The 20,491-nt window shown below is 29.2% G+C and overlaps 2 protein-coding genes across 2 annotated transcripts; both read right to left on the minus strand.

Moving 5' to 3' along the window:
* Positions 1-12,793: 12,793 nt before the first annotated feature.
* Positions 12,794-16,012, minus strand: LOC123203595 (probable serine/threonine-protein kinase PBL18). The gene is made up of 9 exons (XM_044620031.1): positions 15,662-16,012; positions 15,154-15,287; positions 14,942-15,039; positions 14,091-14,866; positions 13,836-13,993; positions 13,647-13,720; positions 13,400-13,547; positions 13,159-13,308; positions 12,794-13,079 (listed from the first exon to the last, which is right to left on the minus strand). Exons 1-9 carry the CDS (start codon positions 15,831-15,833, stop codon positions 13,002-13,004), a joined length of 1,788 nt encoding a protein of 595 aa, XP_044475966.1. The 5' UTR covers positions 15,834-16,012; the 3' UTR covers positions 12,794-13,001.
* Positions 16,013-17,171: 1,159 nt separating this feature from the next.
* On the minus strand, positions 17,172-19,885 carry LOC123202873. The gene is made up of 5 exons (XM_044619025.1): positions 19,714-19,885; positions 19,109-19,242; positions 18,884-18,981; positions 18,082-18,377; positions 17,172-17,443 (listed from the first exon to the last, which is right to left on the minus strand). The coding sequence occupies exons 1-5, from the start codon at positions 19,883-19,885 to the stop codon at positions 17,172-17,174; spliced, it is 972 nt and encodes a 323-aa protein (XP_044474960.1).
* Positions 19,886-20,491: the final 606 nt, after the last annotated feature.

Raw genomic sequence — 20,491 nt, forward strand, 5'->3', positions numbered from 1 at the left:
CGCACTTAAGCTCATACCGTATGTTATCGGAGTGACCAACCTTTTATTGAATTTTTGTCTCTAAGGCATACATTTGAAATAGTGCTTTTAATTATGCTTTGGAGTTATAAAAACTCATTACTTGTAAATGGTTGCTTCTTTATGTTGCTCGGTTAGTAATACTTGCATTCTCAACATCAACAACAGGCTCAAGAACCTATTGAAATGGATTTAGATTATGGATGTGACTTGGATATGCTCCAATATTCATAAAGCCATGACATCTTGTGCTACATTCAACCCCATCGTAGCAAGCATGACTTTGACTTCTGCTAGCGTCTTGGCTTGGAACACCATATATGTCGTCATCAAACCCCGAGAATTCTTCATCTTCATCATTATCATCATCCTTATTCTTATTACCTTCTACTTTATAATCCTCATTCATGTCATCATCATTATCATCATCAACACCATAATTCCCACCAAACTCTTGAAAACTTTGTGGATGTGCCCACTCATCTGTCAGATGATTTTCCGTTTCTTCCTCATGAACATCTTCGTCTTGTTGATTGGCCCTTCCGTCAATTTGACTCTCAGTAATGGAAAGTTTTGTGAATCCTTGTGAACTTCTTGCTACAACCATCAAAAACTCCACATCATTATGGTTTATAATCTTCATTGGACCCATATCACCTAGTGTAAATACGTACACATTTGATTGACTTCGATTGAGTCTTAGACGATAGCTAATTCTTGCAATGAATCTTTCAAAATTAATATTTGTGTCAATACAAATCCCTCTCTTATTCCCACCAACATATCTTGCAACATTATCATCACCTTCAACCCATTGGCCTCCATATCGAATCTTAAATGCAACTTTTTCCATCCTAACTGAAAATAAACCTAAAACACATAAAAACTCCAAATTACACTACTTTACCATTTTTTTCAAATTAAACCCCAAATGCAATACCAATGCAATCAAACTTTATATATACGTATTTAACTATCATATCATCAACTGATGTACAAAAATTTATTAAGGCAAGACAATAAAAAACATGAAAAAAATGACAGTGGTAATTTCATAATATATTATTTAACTCTCTGTCAAGACAAGGAAAACAATACACACACAAGCTCCATATTGGAATAAACAAGCATAAAAAATAAAAAAAAATTGCGTGCAATAGAAAAAAACAGGAAAAAAATAAAAATATTCACTAGGGCACGGGGGGTTGGCGTTAACGCCAACCTGTTCATCATCTGGAATTTTTTTTGCTCTGTATTTTGGTTTTTTATAACCATCACAACAACATTAAACAATAATAACAACTTTAAACAATAGAAACAACAAGAAATAATAGCATTAAACAATCTAACAACATGAAATCATAATAAAGTTAAATTTTATATGAAGTTATTATGAACATGAATATACCATACTTATTTCATTTTCAATTATTTATAAAGAAAACACATAACATACGGGGTTAAGTCAATACTTACCTGAACGTAAATGATTTTCCTATGAAGTCTTTGCAGCAGATGTTAATTCTCTTAATAAATTTAGCAATTTTTGTCTCTCCCTCCCTTATATCCAATTTGAATATTTTATAATGGATTCTCACGGGTTTTATTGTTCAATCACATGTCTTATTCCTTCCATTAATACCAATATTTTTATTGTCATGCTGCTAGGATTCCTTCCTCAGTTGAGGAAGAAGAGAGAAAATGTTACAGAGAAAAACAGAGATTCTTTGCATGAGTGATTTCAAGAGGAGTATTTTGGAGAAGTAGATTACTGTTGGGGTCAACTATTTAATTATAATTATACTATAATATAATTATAATTATAATTATAATATTATAATTAAAAATATAATATAATTATAATAATATATTATTATATTATATTATATTATATAATATATATTATATTATAATATAATTATATTATATATTATATAATATATTATAATATATAATATAGTTGTAATTATATAATTATATATTATAATATATTATATAATATATAATACAGTTATAATTATATAATTATATATTATATTATATCATATATTATAATATATAATATTATATATTATATATTATATATATATAATGGTTAAAATAAGGGTTGGTGTTAGCGTTAACGCCACGCCAACCCTTATATATATAATATTATAATATAATTATATATTATATAATATATAATATATAATTGGTGAAATAAGGGTTGGCGTAATGCCATTTGTTTTTTTTTTTCAGTTAAATGTCAAGATTTTTTTTATGTTAAATCCTTAAATGTCAATTTTTTATTTTTTTTCAGTTAAATACTATTTAATAATCTTCTTCGATCGTCATTTCTTCCAAGGTATAAAGTGGATGTTGTTGAGTTTTTGTGGGTTGCTCTTTTTTTTTAAATCCTTACTTTGAAGAATTCTTAATCTGGAGAATTCAGTTTTTTCCTTCCTTCTTTTGTTTTTGAAGATGAGGAAGAAGAGAGAGGATCTCTCTACATGATTCTTTTATCACTTGAAAGATGAGAAAGAAGAGAGAAAAAATTACAGAGAAAAAGAGAGAGAATCTCTGCATAAAAGATTAAAGAGGGGTATTTTGGAAAAGTTGATTACTATTATGGTATATTTGTTTAAGCTTTAGGATGAGTGACATTTATATATACACGAATTAAAATAAGGGTAAAAAATTCAATTTCCCTAAACCAAATCTAGTTTGAATACTTTTTAGTTTTAGTTTGATTTAAATTTATCGAGTCAATATTAATAGTAGTTCGAGTTCGATTCAAATAAAAATGGCTTAGTTGATGTTTTGATCAAATTAATGGCTCAGATATGTGACTCAAATTCATGGTTTGAATTTGTGGTTTATTGACAAAACGACATCGTTTAATAATTATTTAATATAATTCGATTCGAATCACGAGTCAAGTTTAAATCGAATAGACTCATCTATTTAACTAATAAGTCAAACCGAACTGAATCTCTTAACTCAAATTCAGTTCATATTTAAAATAAACAAATTTGAATTGAATCCAACTGAGCAAAGCTAACTTTTCGAATCTAAGTAAACTCGGTTCAAGTTTAACCCTAATGACAACCAACACATGAATCCACACCCTTTAGTTTTGAAGTCTAGGATTTAAATCAATCCATTCAAAAGATAGATCTTATAGGGTGGTGTAAGTGATTAAAAAAATAAGTTTAAATATGAGAGTCTAAGTGATGAATGATATTAAGATATTATTTTATTTACATTTTTAATAAATTATTAGGTATAATTATTCTAAATTATTATTTGTGATATTTGATATATTAATTACAAATAAAAATATTTTTGTTCTTAAAAATTATTTAATAAGGATAATAAAGGTGAACCTCTTCTGTTTGTTATCAACATTATTGATAATATATAATTATCAAATTTTTTTATTATTTAATAAATTAAATAATAAAATATTAATAATAAATAATAAATAATATAATATTTGATTTGATGATTTTAAACTAAACATCCTCTACAACATTAATGAATTATTGTAATGTACAATTATCAACAAAATGATGAACTTACCCTTGTCAAATCAAGTGTTTGGCGTATTTAATTTTGTTTAAAAAAAGCCCTAAAAATAAGCCAAAGCACGCACTTTAAAACTTATTTGTAGAACGTTTCAATTTTATAATTTAATAAAATTATATGTATATATTTATAATATATAATTTGAATATATAAATAATATATTATTATATAATTAAATAATTTTGATTTTAAAATAAAATAAAATTTAATCATATAATGATATATTATTTATTATTTAAATTATATATAAAAAATATATATGTATAACATTACTTCTGTTTTTCATATTTTTATTAAAAAATCGACATAAATACTTTTATTCTTATATGCTAAATAGAGAGGTAAAGTGTGAAAAATCTATTACTACTAAACTTTCTTAATATTATAGTAAAATTATATATATTTATTTTAAATATATATATATATATATATATATATATATATATTTAGAATGAGTATTACTCTCAATATTATTACATATGAATAAAATATTTGATGTTAATTATAGGAACCAAGAGAAATGGAATCCAATTCTTTCCAACTTGGTGACTCATTAAAGCAGACGGTCAATGGATTTTAATTCAATCTATATTTTGCCTTTTTCTTATCGGAGAATCGGGATCACATGCGTCCAACTTAATTAGACCACTTATAAGAAAAAATAACTAAATCTTTAATTTTTATTTTCTATTTAGATAAAAATGTGCTTATATATAAATTGAAATTTCCCTTATTTTTTTCACTATTTTAAAAAATCAGTCTCCACCATTTTGATTTGAATTCATATCAAAATCCTGCCTTTTTTAATTTCATATTAAAAAGTATGAACTTTTAAATGTAAAGTTTATATAGTTTTAAACTTTCTAATTTTAATAACTAGTATTTAAATTGTGATTATCTCAAAATTTATATTATTTGATATCACAGCTGCTATCATGTCTCTGACTCTCTCAACTGCAATTGTGTAGTGCAGTTGATGATATCGACATTATAGTATTCATTTGGAACTCTCTGGATTCTCTAATTTCCCAATTTTAATAATTAACTTTTAAAATATGACCATATTAATAGCTAGTTTTTAAATTGTGATTATCTCAAAGTTCATATTATTTGATATTAGAGTTACTATAATGTCTCTTACATCTCTCAATTATAATCATGTAGTACAGTTGATTATGTCAACATTACAATGTTTATTCAGAACTTTCTAGATTCTTTGATTTCCTAATTTTAATAATTAACTTTTTAAAATGTGATTTATATAAATTTTATAGTAATTATATGGATAAATGTTCCAGTTTGTTCATAATTTAATGAGTTGAAAAGTAGAAAGTTCAACATATGACAACCAAACAATTGGTTATGAAGTTTCCGACTTCTCATCACTTTATGATTCCAAAATACTAGATTACAATTATTTTATCAATAAAATTATATATATATATTATACATAATTTAAATATATACATAATATATCATCATGTAATTAAATAATTTTAAATTAAAGATAAAATAAAATTTAATTATATAATAATATATTATTTATATATCTAAATTATATATATATATATATATATATATATATATATATAGATAGAAAACCACTTAGAATTGTGTTTTCTACTTACACCCAACTTGTTTGTTAAATATTTATTACTTGATAATAGAATAAATTTTAACGGTGTGATTTTCATTTTATTTGTTTATTTTATGAATCCACGTCTTTAACCCTACTAATTACATTAATCCTCTAACATCTTTTAAGTTTCATGTATTAAAATATATGGTAGAAGGGCAATTCAGTAATATTCAAATTCAATTATGAACAACAAAAATATTTTTTTTTATTTTAAACAATATTATGATATTACAAATAAAACATCTTTGTGGATGTTGCCATTGTAACATGAAATGCACTCAAATAATTTTTGCCTTATAAAAAAAGAAATATATACAATAAAGAAAAAAAAAACAAACAATTTCTCCTTTTAGACTCTTTTTTTTATAATGGCATTTTTGTAGATTTTTTTAATCATTTTTTAAAGGTTATGTTAGATAAGTATTGCATATGGTGGCAATAATAATAATAATAGGCATCATTATATATTATTATTTTTTCCAATAATTTCTGCATACATAATGTCAATTAAACTTGCTTTCATTTTTTCTTCGTTTGGAAGCCAACTTTTGTTTGTATTATTTAGTCTTCGTATGGAAGAATAAAGTGTGATTGATTAGCAACATTTTAAATTATAATTCTATTTAAATTGAGATCCATTATTTGTAATGGAATGTTATGAAGATAGGTGTTATTAGTATTATCTATTACGAATAAAACAATTGATTAAAATGTGAAATCTTACACATAGAATCAGAAGATTAAGTTTGACTCTATACTTCTGTAAAGAAATTTGAGTGCATACAGTAATATCATATGATATATCTGTATTGAAATGAAAGGTTTTTGTGATGGGTTATTGGACTAATCTTCTCGTAGTTTATTAGCTTAGTGGTGGGGCTCTACCCTAAAAATGTTTCTCATCACTAGGGGTGGATTTAAGTTGAATCAAATTGTGCTCAACTTTTAATTTTGTTTTTCCAAAATTTCTATAAATACTTTCACAAATCGCTTTACTTATTATAAATAAGTTTAACCTAATTTTAAAAGCCTCTTATAGAAGAAAATAAAAAAACTTTAACAACTTTTTTCACCCAATATAAATAGTTTACTCACTCCCTTTCTTAAATTTAATTTCTCTCTAATGATTTTCATTTATTAAAGAAACTAAATTATAGAATTTTTTTTTAAAAGTTGCCTTTCTCATTTAGGCCCAATAATTTCTTATATTTAAACTTGACTTCAAGGTATAACTACTTATTTTGAGCTTAACTCGAGACAGTTAAACTTAAATCTAATCGTTTTATTAACAAAAAGCATTTGAATTGGGATAAGGGTTAAATATTATAGTTTTAACACGTTTAATAACAGTTTTAAAAGTGAATCAGCATTGATTAGAAATTGAAAGAAGTCAAGGCCTCTGGCAGCAAAATCAAAGTGTTTTCTATGTTGCATGTCTAGCTTGAGAAAGAAGAAGATGATGATGAGTTAAAGACATGGATTAATGTAATTAGTAGAGTCAAAACTTTTCGTCTGGACCATTGTCATCATCATCCAGACGAAGTCAATTTCATTTAGATGACGAAGATCCAGACGAAGAGTTTCGACTCTTCATCTGGATTTCATCTCGATGTTATAAAATTTAGATGTTGTCGATCCGATATTGAGCACTGGAGGGAGAGACGACATCGGGAGGGAGAGAGATCAGCCATCATTGGTAAAAAAATTGTTGGTGAAATAGGTAGGGGAAAATGTTATTTTTTAAAACTTAATTTTAGGTAAAATTATTAGTTTTTCAAATTAATGGGGTAAAATAATATAAACTTTAAATATTATTGTTAAATGACGATTTTGCTATTAATCCTAACTTAATTTTGAAAGAAAATTGTTAGTTTTCTAAATTATAGTTAGATGTTTCAGTTTTAAAAAATTAGAGGATGGAAGTTTGAGATTGCATCATACCTTGGGTGGGAATAAGTCTTTTCGCCTTACATTTAAAAACTAAAACTACTACATAATTGACCATCATACAAACATATGATACAAGTGGGATTTTCCAACTCTTCCATATTTGGTCAAATAACAATACATATGTTATTGGGAAATTGAAATTTTTAACCTTATCTTAATCCGTGTATACATATATGTTACTCATTTTAAAACTTAAACAAATATATCACAACAGTAATCTACTTTTCCAAAATACCCCTCCTTAAATGATTCATACAAAGATCCTTTTTTTTTCCCTAGAAATTTTCTTTCTCTTCTTCTTCAGCTTTTAAGCGAAGAGTTATACAAAGAGATTCTTTCTTTTTTCCTCTACAACTTTAAAACTGTACTGTGATGAGTTAAAAAAAGGAAAAAGGACTATTTCCCACCTATTTCTTAGGCTTATCTCAAACTGATACCCACGGGAGATGAAAAACCCTTTCTCCCACCCATGACCAAACTACAGTTCAATTTCTCAGTTAGAGACAGAAGTAAAATTGATATTTTACTGTTTATATTAAAAAGTTATAAAATTTATTACTTTTCACCCCTCTTAGGTTTTAGAAACTAATATTTCATCTTTAACCAAAGTTTTTAAACTTTGAAAACTAATATTTTCACCCCCAAACCTAGGGTTTCCATATTTTTTAAAACGCAGTTGTCCCCCATAACTTTCAAAAATAGCAGTTTTACCCTTATTCTTTAACTTCATCTTCTAACGTTGTCTCCGACGTTGTCACCGACCTCCTCTTTCTCCTGGTGCGACGGCGGTAGTGCGATGAAGAGATTTTCATCTCCTCGTCGCACGATGCAACGAAGAGACAGAGATCTCTTCGTCGCACCATGCGACGAAGAAGTCTCTCTTCGTCGCTCCACCCAAACAATTAAGGACGATGCTTTATTATCCTTCGTTGCTCGTCGTATCGTCCAGACATGACGACGAAGCGTTGTCCTTCGTCTGTTCTTCCAGATCTGAACGACGCTTTGTCATCCAAATCTAGGCGATGAAGGGTCGTCCTTTGTCATTCTTTATAGTCGGAGATGCAAGATCGATGGAATGCGTCAGTCGTCGATGGTGGCTGAAGAAGGAAGCAAACCCTAGGGGTGAAATCTAAACTTTTTAAACTTTGAGGATGGGTTGAGTTGTTAGTTTTTAAAACCTAGAAGAGGGGAATTGTGAAATTTTAAAGTTTTAAGGTTTTAAACAGTAAAATATCGATTTTGCCTTTGTCCCTAATTGAGAAATTGGATGTCAGTTTGGTCATGGGTGGGAAAAAGTGTTTTTTATCTCTTGTGGATATCAGTTTGAGATAGACTTAAAAAATGGATAGAAAATAGTCATTTTTTCCTAAAAAAAAATTATTTAATAATATTTAACTAAAAAAAATGAAAGATTAACGTTTAACTAAATAAAAAATAGCTACTCAAAATTAAAAAAAAAAAAAAGGTTAGAAAAGTTAACATTGAATTAATAAAGGGTTGGCGTTGGACCACCAACCCTTTTAATATTTATTTTATAAAACGGTTGGCCAACACCAACCCTTTCATTAAAAAAGGGTTGGCATGGGCCCAACCCTTTTATAATAAAAGGGTTGGCTTTGTAAAACTAAAAAGGGTTAGCGATGCTAACCGTTAGCATCAATTTTTTTATTTTTTTATTATAAATTTTTGGATTTTTTTATGTGGTGAGATCATATAAGTTAACATATTATTTTTATGAAAGAGAATTTAAAAATTTTCAAATATAGTAGGTCCCACTACATGAAAGAGAATCCAAAAATCTTCAAATTTAATGGAGCCCACTGTATGGATGTTGACGTAAACTGAATTTTTTATGCAGTGAATTGAATTTTAAAAAAACATAAACCAGTGGGTGTTAGCATCACCAACCCCTTGGGCGTTGCCACCAAAGATTGGCGTTAACGCCAATATAAGCCAGTGGGTGTTGGTGTCGCCCACCCTTTGGCGTTACCGCCAAAGGTTGGCGTTAACGCCAACATAAGCCAGTGGGTGTTGACGACGCCAACCTGTTCTTCGTCTGAAAACTTTTCAGATTTAAAATTTTGTATTTTATAACCATTAAAATAATATTATAACAACTTTAAATAATAAAAACAACATGAAATAACAGTATTAAATAATCTAACAACATAAAATCACAACAAAATTAAATTTCATATGAACTCATAAACATGAATATATCATATATTATTTGATTTTCAATTGTTCATAAAGAAAACAAATAACATATAAGTTTTATTGTTTAATCACATGTTTTTTTGTTGAAGAATTTTTTTTCCACACTGCAAAGATTTCTTTCTCATTAGAAGGCTGAAAAAAAAAAAAAGAGATGATATCCTCTCTTTCTATATGAGTTACATCAATAAGGGTATTTTAGAAAAATATTATATTATTATGGTAGTTTTGTTTAAACTTTAGAATGAGTGGTATATGTGTATATACGGTAAAAAAAATGGATAAAAATTTTAATTTCCCTTTGGGCATTTGCTTTCATAAATGTGTATATACGGCAAAATAATTATTAAATTTCCTACAACTTATAGATTAACCGAAACTTTCTTATCTATATAATCAATTTCATATTATTATGACATGAAATAAAAAAATAAAGAAATAAACCATGCCATTGATGATATGTGTAACAATAATAAATAAACGGAGGATTCATATACATATACCTAACAAACTCTTTTCATTGTCTTTTAGAGATTCTAGTAAAAGGCATCCAATTGGGGATATTAAAAAATTACTTTGATAATTTATTTCTTTATTATTGATATTAATTTATTTAATCTTTTTAGTAATAAATTATTTTAATAATATTTTATTATCAATAATAATATGATAAATAATATAAAAGTAATTTGATTACTATTTTTATTTTAAATATTAAAAAATTATCAAAATAATTTTAATTTTGTTTCAATTTTATCTATATTTTTCATAAAAATACTCTTATTTTTAATTAATATAACAAATAAAACAAAAAATATTTTAAAATAATTATATAAAAGATTTTTAAATAAAATAATATATTAATATTTTTATAATATTTAATCATACATAATAATTATTTAAATATATTAATTATAATAATAATTTATAGTAAATAATTTTTTTATAATATTTTTTTATTTATTTGCGTTGGTTTAGAGTGTAAATACAGCCGTGAAAATCATTTTGCTTGATTGTTGGGCTCTCCTTTACGTGCATCTTAGCCAATGGTGGGGATTCCTTTTCAAAGTTGCTATCATCCATGCATTTACAAATCGGCCAAAGGTGTTGTCGACATATAAAGTATTCTATTATTTTAAAGTTCCTATCATTAATTTAAAAAATCATGTCTACCTACTTATGAATGATTAAAATTAATAGAACTCTAATCCTTTAAAATTTTATTTTTTTCTCCCCTAACCCCTAAAAACTAACTATTTCCTCTTAGATCAAGTTTTAAAAAATAGCATTTCTCTCCTATGGTTTATTTTCAATCCCCATTGTCAAATCCAACTTCATTACTGACGATGAAGTTTTAAAAAATAGCATTTTCCCTCAGGGTTTATTTTCAATCCCCGATGCCAAATTTGACTACATTGCTGACGATGAAGTTTTCGTGATGCATCACCATACTCTAGTGGTCTCTCTTCCCCTTTTTGGAATGTTGGTTGATTGAGATCTGGGCTGGAAAGTTGAAACGACAAAGCTCTTCGACTTTCTAGGCTAGATCTTGACTGACCGGTATTCTAGAGGAGGGAAGAGAGACCGCTAGAGCATGGTGATGCCTCTGGAAAGTTCGTCATTGGTGATGGCATTGGATTTAGCGCCGGGGATTGAAAATAAACCCTCAAGGGAAAATGCTATTTTTTAAAACTTTGCTTAGAGAGAAATAGTTAGTTTTTATGGGTTAGGAGAGAAAAGAGATTAAATTTTAATTTATTTTTAATATTATAGATAAAATGATGATTTTGTCCTTTAAACTATTAATTTTAATAGCTCATGCATGGGTAAATAAGATTTTTTAAGTTAACAAATGGAAACTTGAGATAACAACATTATTTGGGTGGGAAATAGTCCTTTGGCCTTTACAAAACACATAAACCCCAGTCAAAATAAAATATGTGGATGAATTGCCTCTCACTTTTTCTTCGGGAAAACAGGCGTTGCTCAACTTTTGTTACTGAGAGTTCAATTTGTAAGAGGGCATAGAGGTAAAGAGCACACTTTATGTAAATGGCTACAGGAATGGATCCGGCCAAAATTTAAGTCCAAATTATTGTAGAATCTCATCCTTTTGCTGGGTGAAGGGACCCAAAACCCTAGTGATTATATTCTACAGTTTATGGTATTCTTTCTTCGCCACAGCTTGTGCTACCTACTATTCCTCAGTCTACGCAATAGCTCTTTTGTGTTAGAGCTTTAGTGCTTCAAAATTTGATCAATATATCATTTTCACTGTGGTGGATGTGGATCTGCCAAGATTTGGTTAGGTGGAGAACAATTTCTGTAAAGCCATGCTTGCAATGCATTGCTTATTAGAAGTTTGTTCATAAGAAAGCATTATTCAACCAATTTTCATTATCATAATTAGATTATATACTTATAATTAAACTATACGTATATACTTTTGATATACAAATATATACAACATAAATATATCATGATGTGATTAAATTATTTTAAATTAATAATAAAGTAAAATTCAATCACATGATGATATATCCATATATGTATATATTTGAATACAAAAAATATATATACGTAATATTACTCTATATATTTAATAGTCGTTTGAGCCTTATCACATCAACCTCATACTCTTCATATATCGCTTCATGCACAAAATCTTAATATGATTAAACGAATTCTTAATTTGAATTTTCACTGTTTGGTGATGCCATATTTTATAGTTATAATCACTCTGTATAGCAAAAAATCGATCACTTATTTATCAATTACAACAATAAAATTATATGTATAGTTTTTTTATATAATTTAGGTATATAGAAAATATATCATTATATAATTAAATGAATTTGAATTAAAGATAAAATAATTTTCAATCATATTATGATATATTATTATCTTTGTATTCAAATTATATATTAAAAATATATAAACATAATATTATTCTAATTAATGTCAAGCCTGTTTTTTGTTAAAAAAAATAAAGTTCTAGACCATAAAAACAATACTGCCCAACATAAATTGAGGAAAGATTGGACTTTTGTTTTTTTAACATCATAAAATCTGATATTAAATTTAACACAAAAGGAGAAAATCTTTTACAATTTTCAGATTGTAAATCACTTATCAAACATGTATAATAGAAATATTATAGAGATATTAAGAATATAATTATCTCCATCTATACATTTTAATATACTAAGAAAATAAATTTGATGTTGAGTAGAGATGCAATTAAAGCAATTGAATTGCATGAAATATATATAAACATGAGTAATATTATGCATAGATTTTTTTTATACATAATTTGAGTATACAAATGATATATTATTATGTGATTAGATGTTACTTTATCTTTAATTCAAAATTATTCAATTTTATGATCATATATCACTTACGTATCCAAAATATGTCCGTATAATTTTGTTATATAAACATATAAGGGAAACAGCTTAATATATATGTGTCACAACTCAGCGTTGAGAAGAAAATTAAGCTTACGGTTCACCTAACCAGTTCTTGCTATATTGAATATGCACAGCAATGGAAAAACTTGTTATACTATTACAAAAAGGGAAACTACAGAAGTAGTATATCATCCACATGATTACTTTGTATGTCTAGACAAAAAATTTTCCCCCATGTGGTGAAAACGATTGTTTTCCCCCTCAAGAAAGCGCACCACCTGTACGTATGCCATAGATGAATTAATAAGGATTTTACAAAGTTTTAAGAATTATGGAAACAAGTGTGAGTTCAATCACCTCTCCCATGGATGGCCGCATTTCGGGGTTCCTTTGCAAACAACGGTTAGCTATTTTGGCCATTAGATATAGCTCGTATGTATCGTATGAATCTTCGATACGAGAATCAATGAGTTCATGTAAAGCAAGCTTCTCAATCAATGGTTCAGCCTAAAATTGCCAAGAAAATGATTACGACCCAGGAGATAGTTGTTGTTCTTGAAAGTGATTTGAATTGCTTTTAGAAAAATGTATTACATACCCACTGTCTCAGAGATAAATGTTCTTCGCCGCTTGTTGTATCAGACACCTTGCGTCCTGATATTAATTGTATCAAAACAATGCCAAATGCATAGACATCCGTCCTCACTGAAACTATGCCATTCTCTGCATATTCTGGAGCAACATACCTAAAACAAACCAAACTACTTAATAAATACTTAATTCAATACATTTGGCTATAAACAACAATAAGTTAAAGTAGTGGGAAGCTAACAGAGTTCATATACCCGAAAGTGCCGAGGACTTTGGTCTCCACTGGATCCTCAGTAGACTTCCATCTGGCAAGGCCAAAGTCACCTAGCTGAGTATAGAAGACACCATTTTGTTAACTGCAATGTCCTGGACACTGATCTTGTTTTCAGTTTGATGAAAAGGAAAAATGAACAGAATGAAAACATATGGGCAAGAGAACTTGCCATAGGAACAAAGTCATGCGTGAGAAGTATATTGCCTGGTCGCACATCGCGATGAATTATAGGAGCTCCTCTGCATTCTTCATGTAGAAAACGCAATCCTTTTGCAGTTCCAATGGCAATGGCATGCCTTTGGTGCCACTCAAGGACAGGTGTATTTTCTAAAAAGAAATAGGAATTTAATTTTAGAACGTGAAACTTTAGTAGAACAACTAGCATGAACTGCAAAGGCTTAGATTTTTACCAATAATTACTCACCGAATAGATGCCAATGTAGAGACTTGTTGCAGATATACTCATACACCAAAATGTTAAGGTTCTCCTTGCAACAATAACCCAAAAGCATCACAATGTTCTTGTGGTGTGCAAAGCTAAGGACATATATCTCTGACTGAAATTCTGCAAACCCTTGAGTACTTGCTTCTTTCCGAACCTTTGCTGCAATCATTTGTCCATCTTTAAGCTGACCTTTATATACATGACCGAATCCACCCTCTCCAAGTAAATTATCCTTGGATAAATCATTTGTTGCTTGCTGAATTTCGGGAAAGCTGAATTTCATGGAATCCTTGATATACAGCTCAGTTCTCAGCCCACAAGCAGCACAAAGAATAGGAGCTCCTGAGGATCTCTTCTGCAAGAGACTCTTACGCTGTGGAATTTTTATCCACTGAGAAGGTGAGTAAAGTTGCTGGCCTGATTTTTCTTGCTTAAAGTGAGCCCTAGAATCAGATGAGAAATAATGATCCCGTGAGCCATAACTGGAAAATGACATCAAATCGTTATCCATTGAGCTTTGGATTTGAGGATGACTTTTGCTGTTGGAGATAGACTGCTGATCAACATTTTCACCAGGTTGAGTGTTGGGTTGGGGAACTGATTTCGTCATGGAGAAAGGCAGCTTGTGCTCTATATGGCCATCTGTTTCGTTTGTTGTATGGGGTCTCAAAATTTCCACAGCCAAGCTATCTTGAATCAATGCAACCTTTGATGGTATTTGTTTCAGATAAAAGCTCAGATCCTTTCTCAGATGCCTGCAGGATTTGCAAGCTAAGAGAGAAAACAGAGCCCCTAGTGGAACAAGAATCAAATAAAGAGAGAAGAAGTACCTATCAAATATAACCCAAGCTGGTTTACACGCATATACCTCTTGCAAAATAACCTTCTTAAGAGGCGATGCAGCAGCAACTTTAACTTCAATGCTAACCTAAAAAAGAGAAATATATTGAAATTACAAACAATATTCAAGAATAACCACGGAAAACAACAGAACTACAGGTTCTTCTTGACTACTATTCAAACCATCTATAAGAAATATTACCCCTTCCTTTTCACAATCATCAGAACTTGGGAGAAGCATATTTTTATATGCATCTGTTTTCTGTGTAACTTCTTCCTCCATTGCACGAACACTTGTTCCGAAATTATCAGCACATGCTTTGACTTGGTAACCCACTACCAACACAAAACAATTATATAAATGAATAAACATAGTATAGTTACTTGTTACATTATTCTCAGTCTTAGCCATAAGACCATAAAATCATCTTACTGCAGTTCATATGATGCCTTATTCACAATTGCATAAAACTGTACATTTAGGGTTTAATTAAAAGCACTCCTCTTTAAAACTTTCATGTAATCATACGCGAATTAAAGATTTGGGAAAACAACATTTATTCTTCCCGAATTTTCGTAGGTTAGAAAGGGAACATCAAAGGATAAAACACAAATGTAATTGAAACATACAAATATTACTATATATATATGTAAGTAGCTATTTTGACAAAGCCTTGATGTAATTATGAAGCAATCTATTAAAGACTTACAAGGGTGAGTGATCCAATGCAAAACGCCAAGCACACGAAGGGTATCGCCTCCACGAAGAATGTCACCTCTCATTCTGATCTCATTCACAGTGACCTTAAGCTCATCTTTACCACGTTCTTTAGTTGCATCATATGCAATCACAACATAGGATGGTTTATTAGCAGTCTCCATTTATATTCAAAAAGAGTGTACACCGAATAATCAACTGCCTAGCTAAGTCTATAGTAGCAACGAATACGGGGTTTTAAAGAGCTGGTCTCGTAAAGCTTGACAAAATTGTGTTAATGATTGGATTGGCAACCCAATCATACGAATTTCGATAGAATTATCAAGTTTTGTTTATTTGTTTAAACGTTTCTCTCTTTCTGATTGCCATGGGTGAGAGTACATCCTGAGGATATTATTTGAGATATTCTTTTGGATATTCGAATCACATTTTACATATACCAAAAAATGTTGCCAAATGCTTGCCGTCCAAACCAAAGACAAGGAGAAGATTGCGAGGCGCTTCATGACAGAAAACTGCATTGTCTTTGCGTTAAGATTGCTTGTTTTTTTTTTTTCACTTATTTCTTCTTCAATTTAGGCTGAGTTACTGAATTTATCTCACAAAATGCGACACTGATCGTCCACTGCTAGATGCCCATGCCTTAACTGGTCTTAATGAGACTACCAACTTGGGTTCGAAGAGAATAACAGTAATAAAGGTCATGCCAGTGTGAACAACTAAATTAAATTGTTTTCGGAGAATATATATATATATATATATATATATATGTAAAAAGTCTTTTTTTTCATCTATATGTTAAAGTCATATATTAATTTTAACCATCAAAAGGTGATTTTATTATTTTGTACAATATAAAATATGATTAATATTATTTGCATCTTTAATAGTATAAACAAAATACATTCTGTTCCTTATCTACTTTATGTTTTATTTTTTTACCTCTATATCTTCCTTTTTTTGTTTTTTGTTTTTATTTTTTATTTTTTCTTTCTTCTATTTCTCATGTATTGGCGGCTAGAAAACGCCCCTGGTCATGTGATGAACCAATCAATCTGGTGTCCTTTTCGTTTGCTCCCAAAGAGCTTAACTCGACCCAATTTTCTTCACCTTCAATGATCTGTGTCTTCCTAAACATCTCTGATCATCTTCGCCAATATAGTATCAATCTTACTCTAACTCAAGGGTTTTCCTTCTCTCTTTTTGTTAGATTTGAAGAAGAGATTGGAAGCCACAGTAATTGAGACATTATGTGTTCTTTCTTTTTATCGACGCAGTGATTTATGAAAATTTTACCTTACATAACCAAATCATTCTTAAAGGGAAAGTTTAACAAACAAATGCTAATATGACAAAAATCACATATAATTCAACTGCATAACTGCTGCTTTATTAACATCAAAATGTATACTAACGGAAGCTTCAAAACTTTGCAGCTTTTGTTATTGGATTTTGACTAGTATTCATAATTTCTTCACATTGCATCTGTCCATACTGAAACATCAGTGGCGTATTCTTGTGGGTTTCGATACACCATATCTACCACCCTTTCCACTCAAATCATATTCCTCCTCTGATAAATCATTTGTTGAAAGATGAATTTCGGGAAAACTGTATTTCATAGAATCCTTGATATACAACTCAGTCCTCTGCCCACATGCAGCACAAAGAACAGGTGCTCCTGAGTATCTCTTTCGCAAGAGATTCTTATTCTGTGAAATTTTTATCCTCTGAGAAGGTGAGGAAAGTTTCTGCTCTTCTTTATTATTCAATCCTGGAATACAAAAAAACATATACATGACTTAGGCGGAGGTGACAAAACATATAAATGAAATCACAAAACAGAAGCGTGCATAGGATGGTTCAAATCATAAAAGTGGATCTAACAGTTTAAACATTACGGTTTGATGTATTAAAAGTTTAGTATGGATTGATAAATTTTTAAAAATAGTTTTCAGTTTAACTTGAAGTTTGAATATTTGCAAACTGATCAACTAAATCATAAACCGTATTTTTTTAAAATATATATATACGAAACTATATTTGACAAAATTTTTCAATTAATAATTAGGTATACAACATATTTTTTCATATTTATTTTATCATTTTCTTTCTATAAATATTATATATATATTCTATATTTATTTTACATGCATGCATTATGTTCATGGAAACTATAATTGAATTAATTTTATTAAATAATATATATCGGATGATTTAAATAAGTTTAAACAATAATCCAAACTAAACTAAATCATATTTTTTTAGTTTAGTTTAGTTTGATTTGAAACTTAAAATTATTTGCCTTGTAAAATATTTAATTTTATTTGAAAAAACTCTCAAACCCCACCAAACTACATCATGTGCACCCCTACAAAGCAGTGTATAATATTATATGAAAGTCTTACTGACCGGATTTTTCTTGCTTAGAGTAATGCTCCGGTAAACCATAAATGGATGGAGACATGGAATCGCCATCCACGGAGCTGTGGATTTGAGGATAGCTGTTGCAAGAGATAGACTGCTGATCGATATTTTGACGACGGGGAATTGCTTTAGAGAAGGAGTAAAGGAAGTTGTCCTCTACAAGCGCAGCTCTTCCATTTGTTGCATGAACCCTCAGAATTTCCAAACCCAAGCTATCGTTAATTATTGCAAGCTTTGAAGGTATTTGTGTAAGATAATACCTCAGATCCCTCTTAAGGTGCCTGCAGGAATTGCAAGTTAATTATACTAATGGAAGTTTAATATTTATTAGCAATAAAAATGCTGAGCACCCTATAATCAAATTGTGTATCATATCATATATTAAAAATTTAATTTTATATATTGTATATTGTATATCATATCATATGGAATGATATGTTTTCTAAAAAATAAATTAATAAAATATTCTAATTAATATATCAAAATTTTATAATTTCTTATATATACTTCTACTACATTATCATTTTTTTTTAAATATATATCAATTCATATCAATAATATGTATTATATCGTATGATATATTCATTGTATCGTATTAATTCGATATATATAAGATATATATCATTTTTTACCAGCAGTATATCATATTATAAGATACGTATCGTATATGTTAGGATTTTGATAACCAAATTCGCTGAAAATAGAAAAAAAAAATCATCAAGGGATAGCCTTCTTGACTCAGAACACAGGAATAAAATAGTTGAATGAGGAGAAACTGAAGAAGTACCTATCAAGTATAACCCAAGTTGTTTTACACGCCAAAACCTCTTGCGATATGACCTTCTTCAGGGGGGTCCCGGCAGTGATTTTAACTTCAATGCTTACCTAACCATGAAAAGTATATGGAAATTACAAGCAAAATTCAACAGAAACTACTTACCAAAAAAAAAAAGAATTCAACAGAAACTATCTCGTATTGATATTCAAACAATGTATAGCATATAATATTTACCCCTTCATCTTCAAACTCTATTGCACCAAGAAGAAGCATTTTAGCGTATTCATCAGATTTCTTTTTAACCTCTTCTTCCATTGCACGAACACTCGATCCAAAATTTTCAACACATGCCTTGACTTGGTAACCCACTATATACCAACCCAAAAAAAATAAATTAACATTGTGAATTACTATTATACTTTATTCTTATCAGTTAAAAGAAAAGAAACCATCTTATTGACATAGTGTATTTCAGTTTAGGGGTTAATTATAGGCACACCCATATATATAATTGATACAAATCATTCTTCTATGATGAATTTTTATTTGAAAATATACACTTTAAAACTAATTAAGTGGAGAAATTACCCTTAAATTAATCGGTTAAGTACTTGTTTCAATAAACTTTATGATTCATTTTGTGATTTTTTTCAAAGTTTAAAGTTGTTAACCCTATATTTAAGTTTTGCACTTATTGAACATAGTTTCATGCAACATCTAATGCAAACAACTCAAAGATCTCTTAACACCCAGTTGAGAACATCTAAGCAGGATAATATATGTAAGTATATACTAGTCTTGATAAAGTTATATATTGATGCAATCTTTCAAAGACTTACTTGGGTGAGTGACTTTATGCAAGACCCCAAGCACAAGAAGGTTAACACCATCACGAAGAATGTCACCTCTCTTTCTGATCCCATCCATAGTAAGCCTAAGCTCATATTGATCACGTTCCTTAGTTGCGTCATATGCAATCACAACATGGGATGGTGAAGGTGGAGTCTCCATAACTACTAACTAAAGACGCAACTAATCGAAAGCTAAGGGAAGATTTTTTTTTTATTGACGATAATTGTAGAAGTGAATGCGAGGTTTTAAAGAAGTCAAAGAGCTCAAAGGGTTTCGTAGAAATTGGAAAAAGTGGTCAAGGATTGGATAGGCTATCAAATCATCTGAATTTCCATTGAATTTCCAAGTTTTGTTTGTTTGTTTCAACGTTTCTGTCTTCCTGTTTGAAATTGGCAAGACCATTCTGAGAAAATGATGCATAGAATATGCTTTTGGATATTCGAACATTTATACAACCAAGAGAAGGAAAAGATTGCAAAGCGATTCTAGACAGAAAACTGCATTGTGTTTGTTTTAATATGTTTTTTCTTCTAATTGTAGACGGAGTTACTGACAGTATCTCACAAGATGCTCGTTATAAGCCTCGACTGATCCGACACTAGGCACTTATGCCTGTAATTTTGCTTACAAATGTCAGTGTCAGTGAGAAAACTCGATTTTCAAGGATGATGCGAATATACTGATTGAGTTCCTTATTTATTTTTGTTGACTTTTGATTGGCATCTTCGATATAGAGTTTATTTATATTTTTTTCTATCTTGTTTA

This window comes from Mangifera indica, chromosome 19, assembly GCF_011075055.1.
Source record: "Mangifera indica cultivar Alphonso chromosome 19, CATAS_Mindica_2.1, whole genome shotgun sequence".
NCBI lineage: Eukaryota > Viridiplantae > Streptophyta > Magnoliopsida > Sapindales > Anacardiaceae > Mangifera > Mangifera indica.

Coding starts and splice junctions, on each gene's coding strand:
- LOC123203595 (XM_044620031.1), bottom strand. CDS start 15,833: ATGGAGACTGCTAATAAACCATCCTATGTTGTGATTGCATATGATGCA. Junction 13,721..13,835: donor CGCATGACTTTGTTCCTATG/GCAAGTTCTCTT, acceptor TTCTATACTCAG/CTAGGTGACTTTGGCCTTGC. Junction 13,548..13,646: donor AAAGTCCTCGGCACTTTCGG/GTATATGAACTC, acceptor GGTTTGTTTTAG/GTATGTTGCTCCAGAATATG.
- LOC123202873 (XM_044619025.1), bottom strand. CDS start 19,885: ATGGAGACTCCACCTTCACCATCCCATGTTGTGATTGCATATGACGCA. Junction 19,243..19,713: donor GCATAAAGTCACTCACCCAA/GTAAGTCTTTGA, acceptor GTTGGTATATAG/TGGGTTACCAAGTCAAGGCA. Junction 18,982..19,108: donor TAGAGTTTGAAGATGAAGGG/GTAAATATTATA, acceptor TTTCATGGTTAG/GTAAGCATTGAAGTTAAAAT.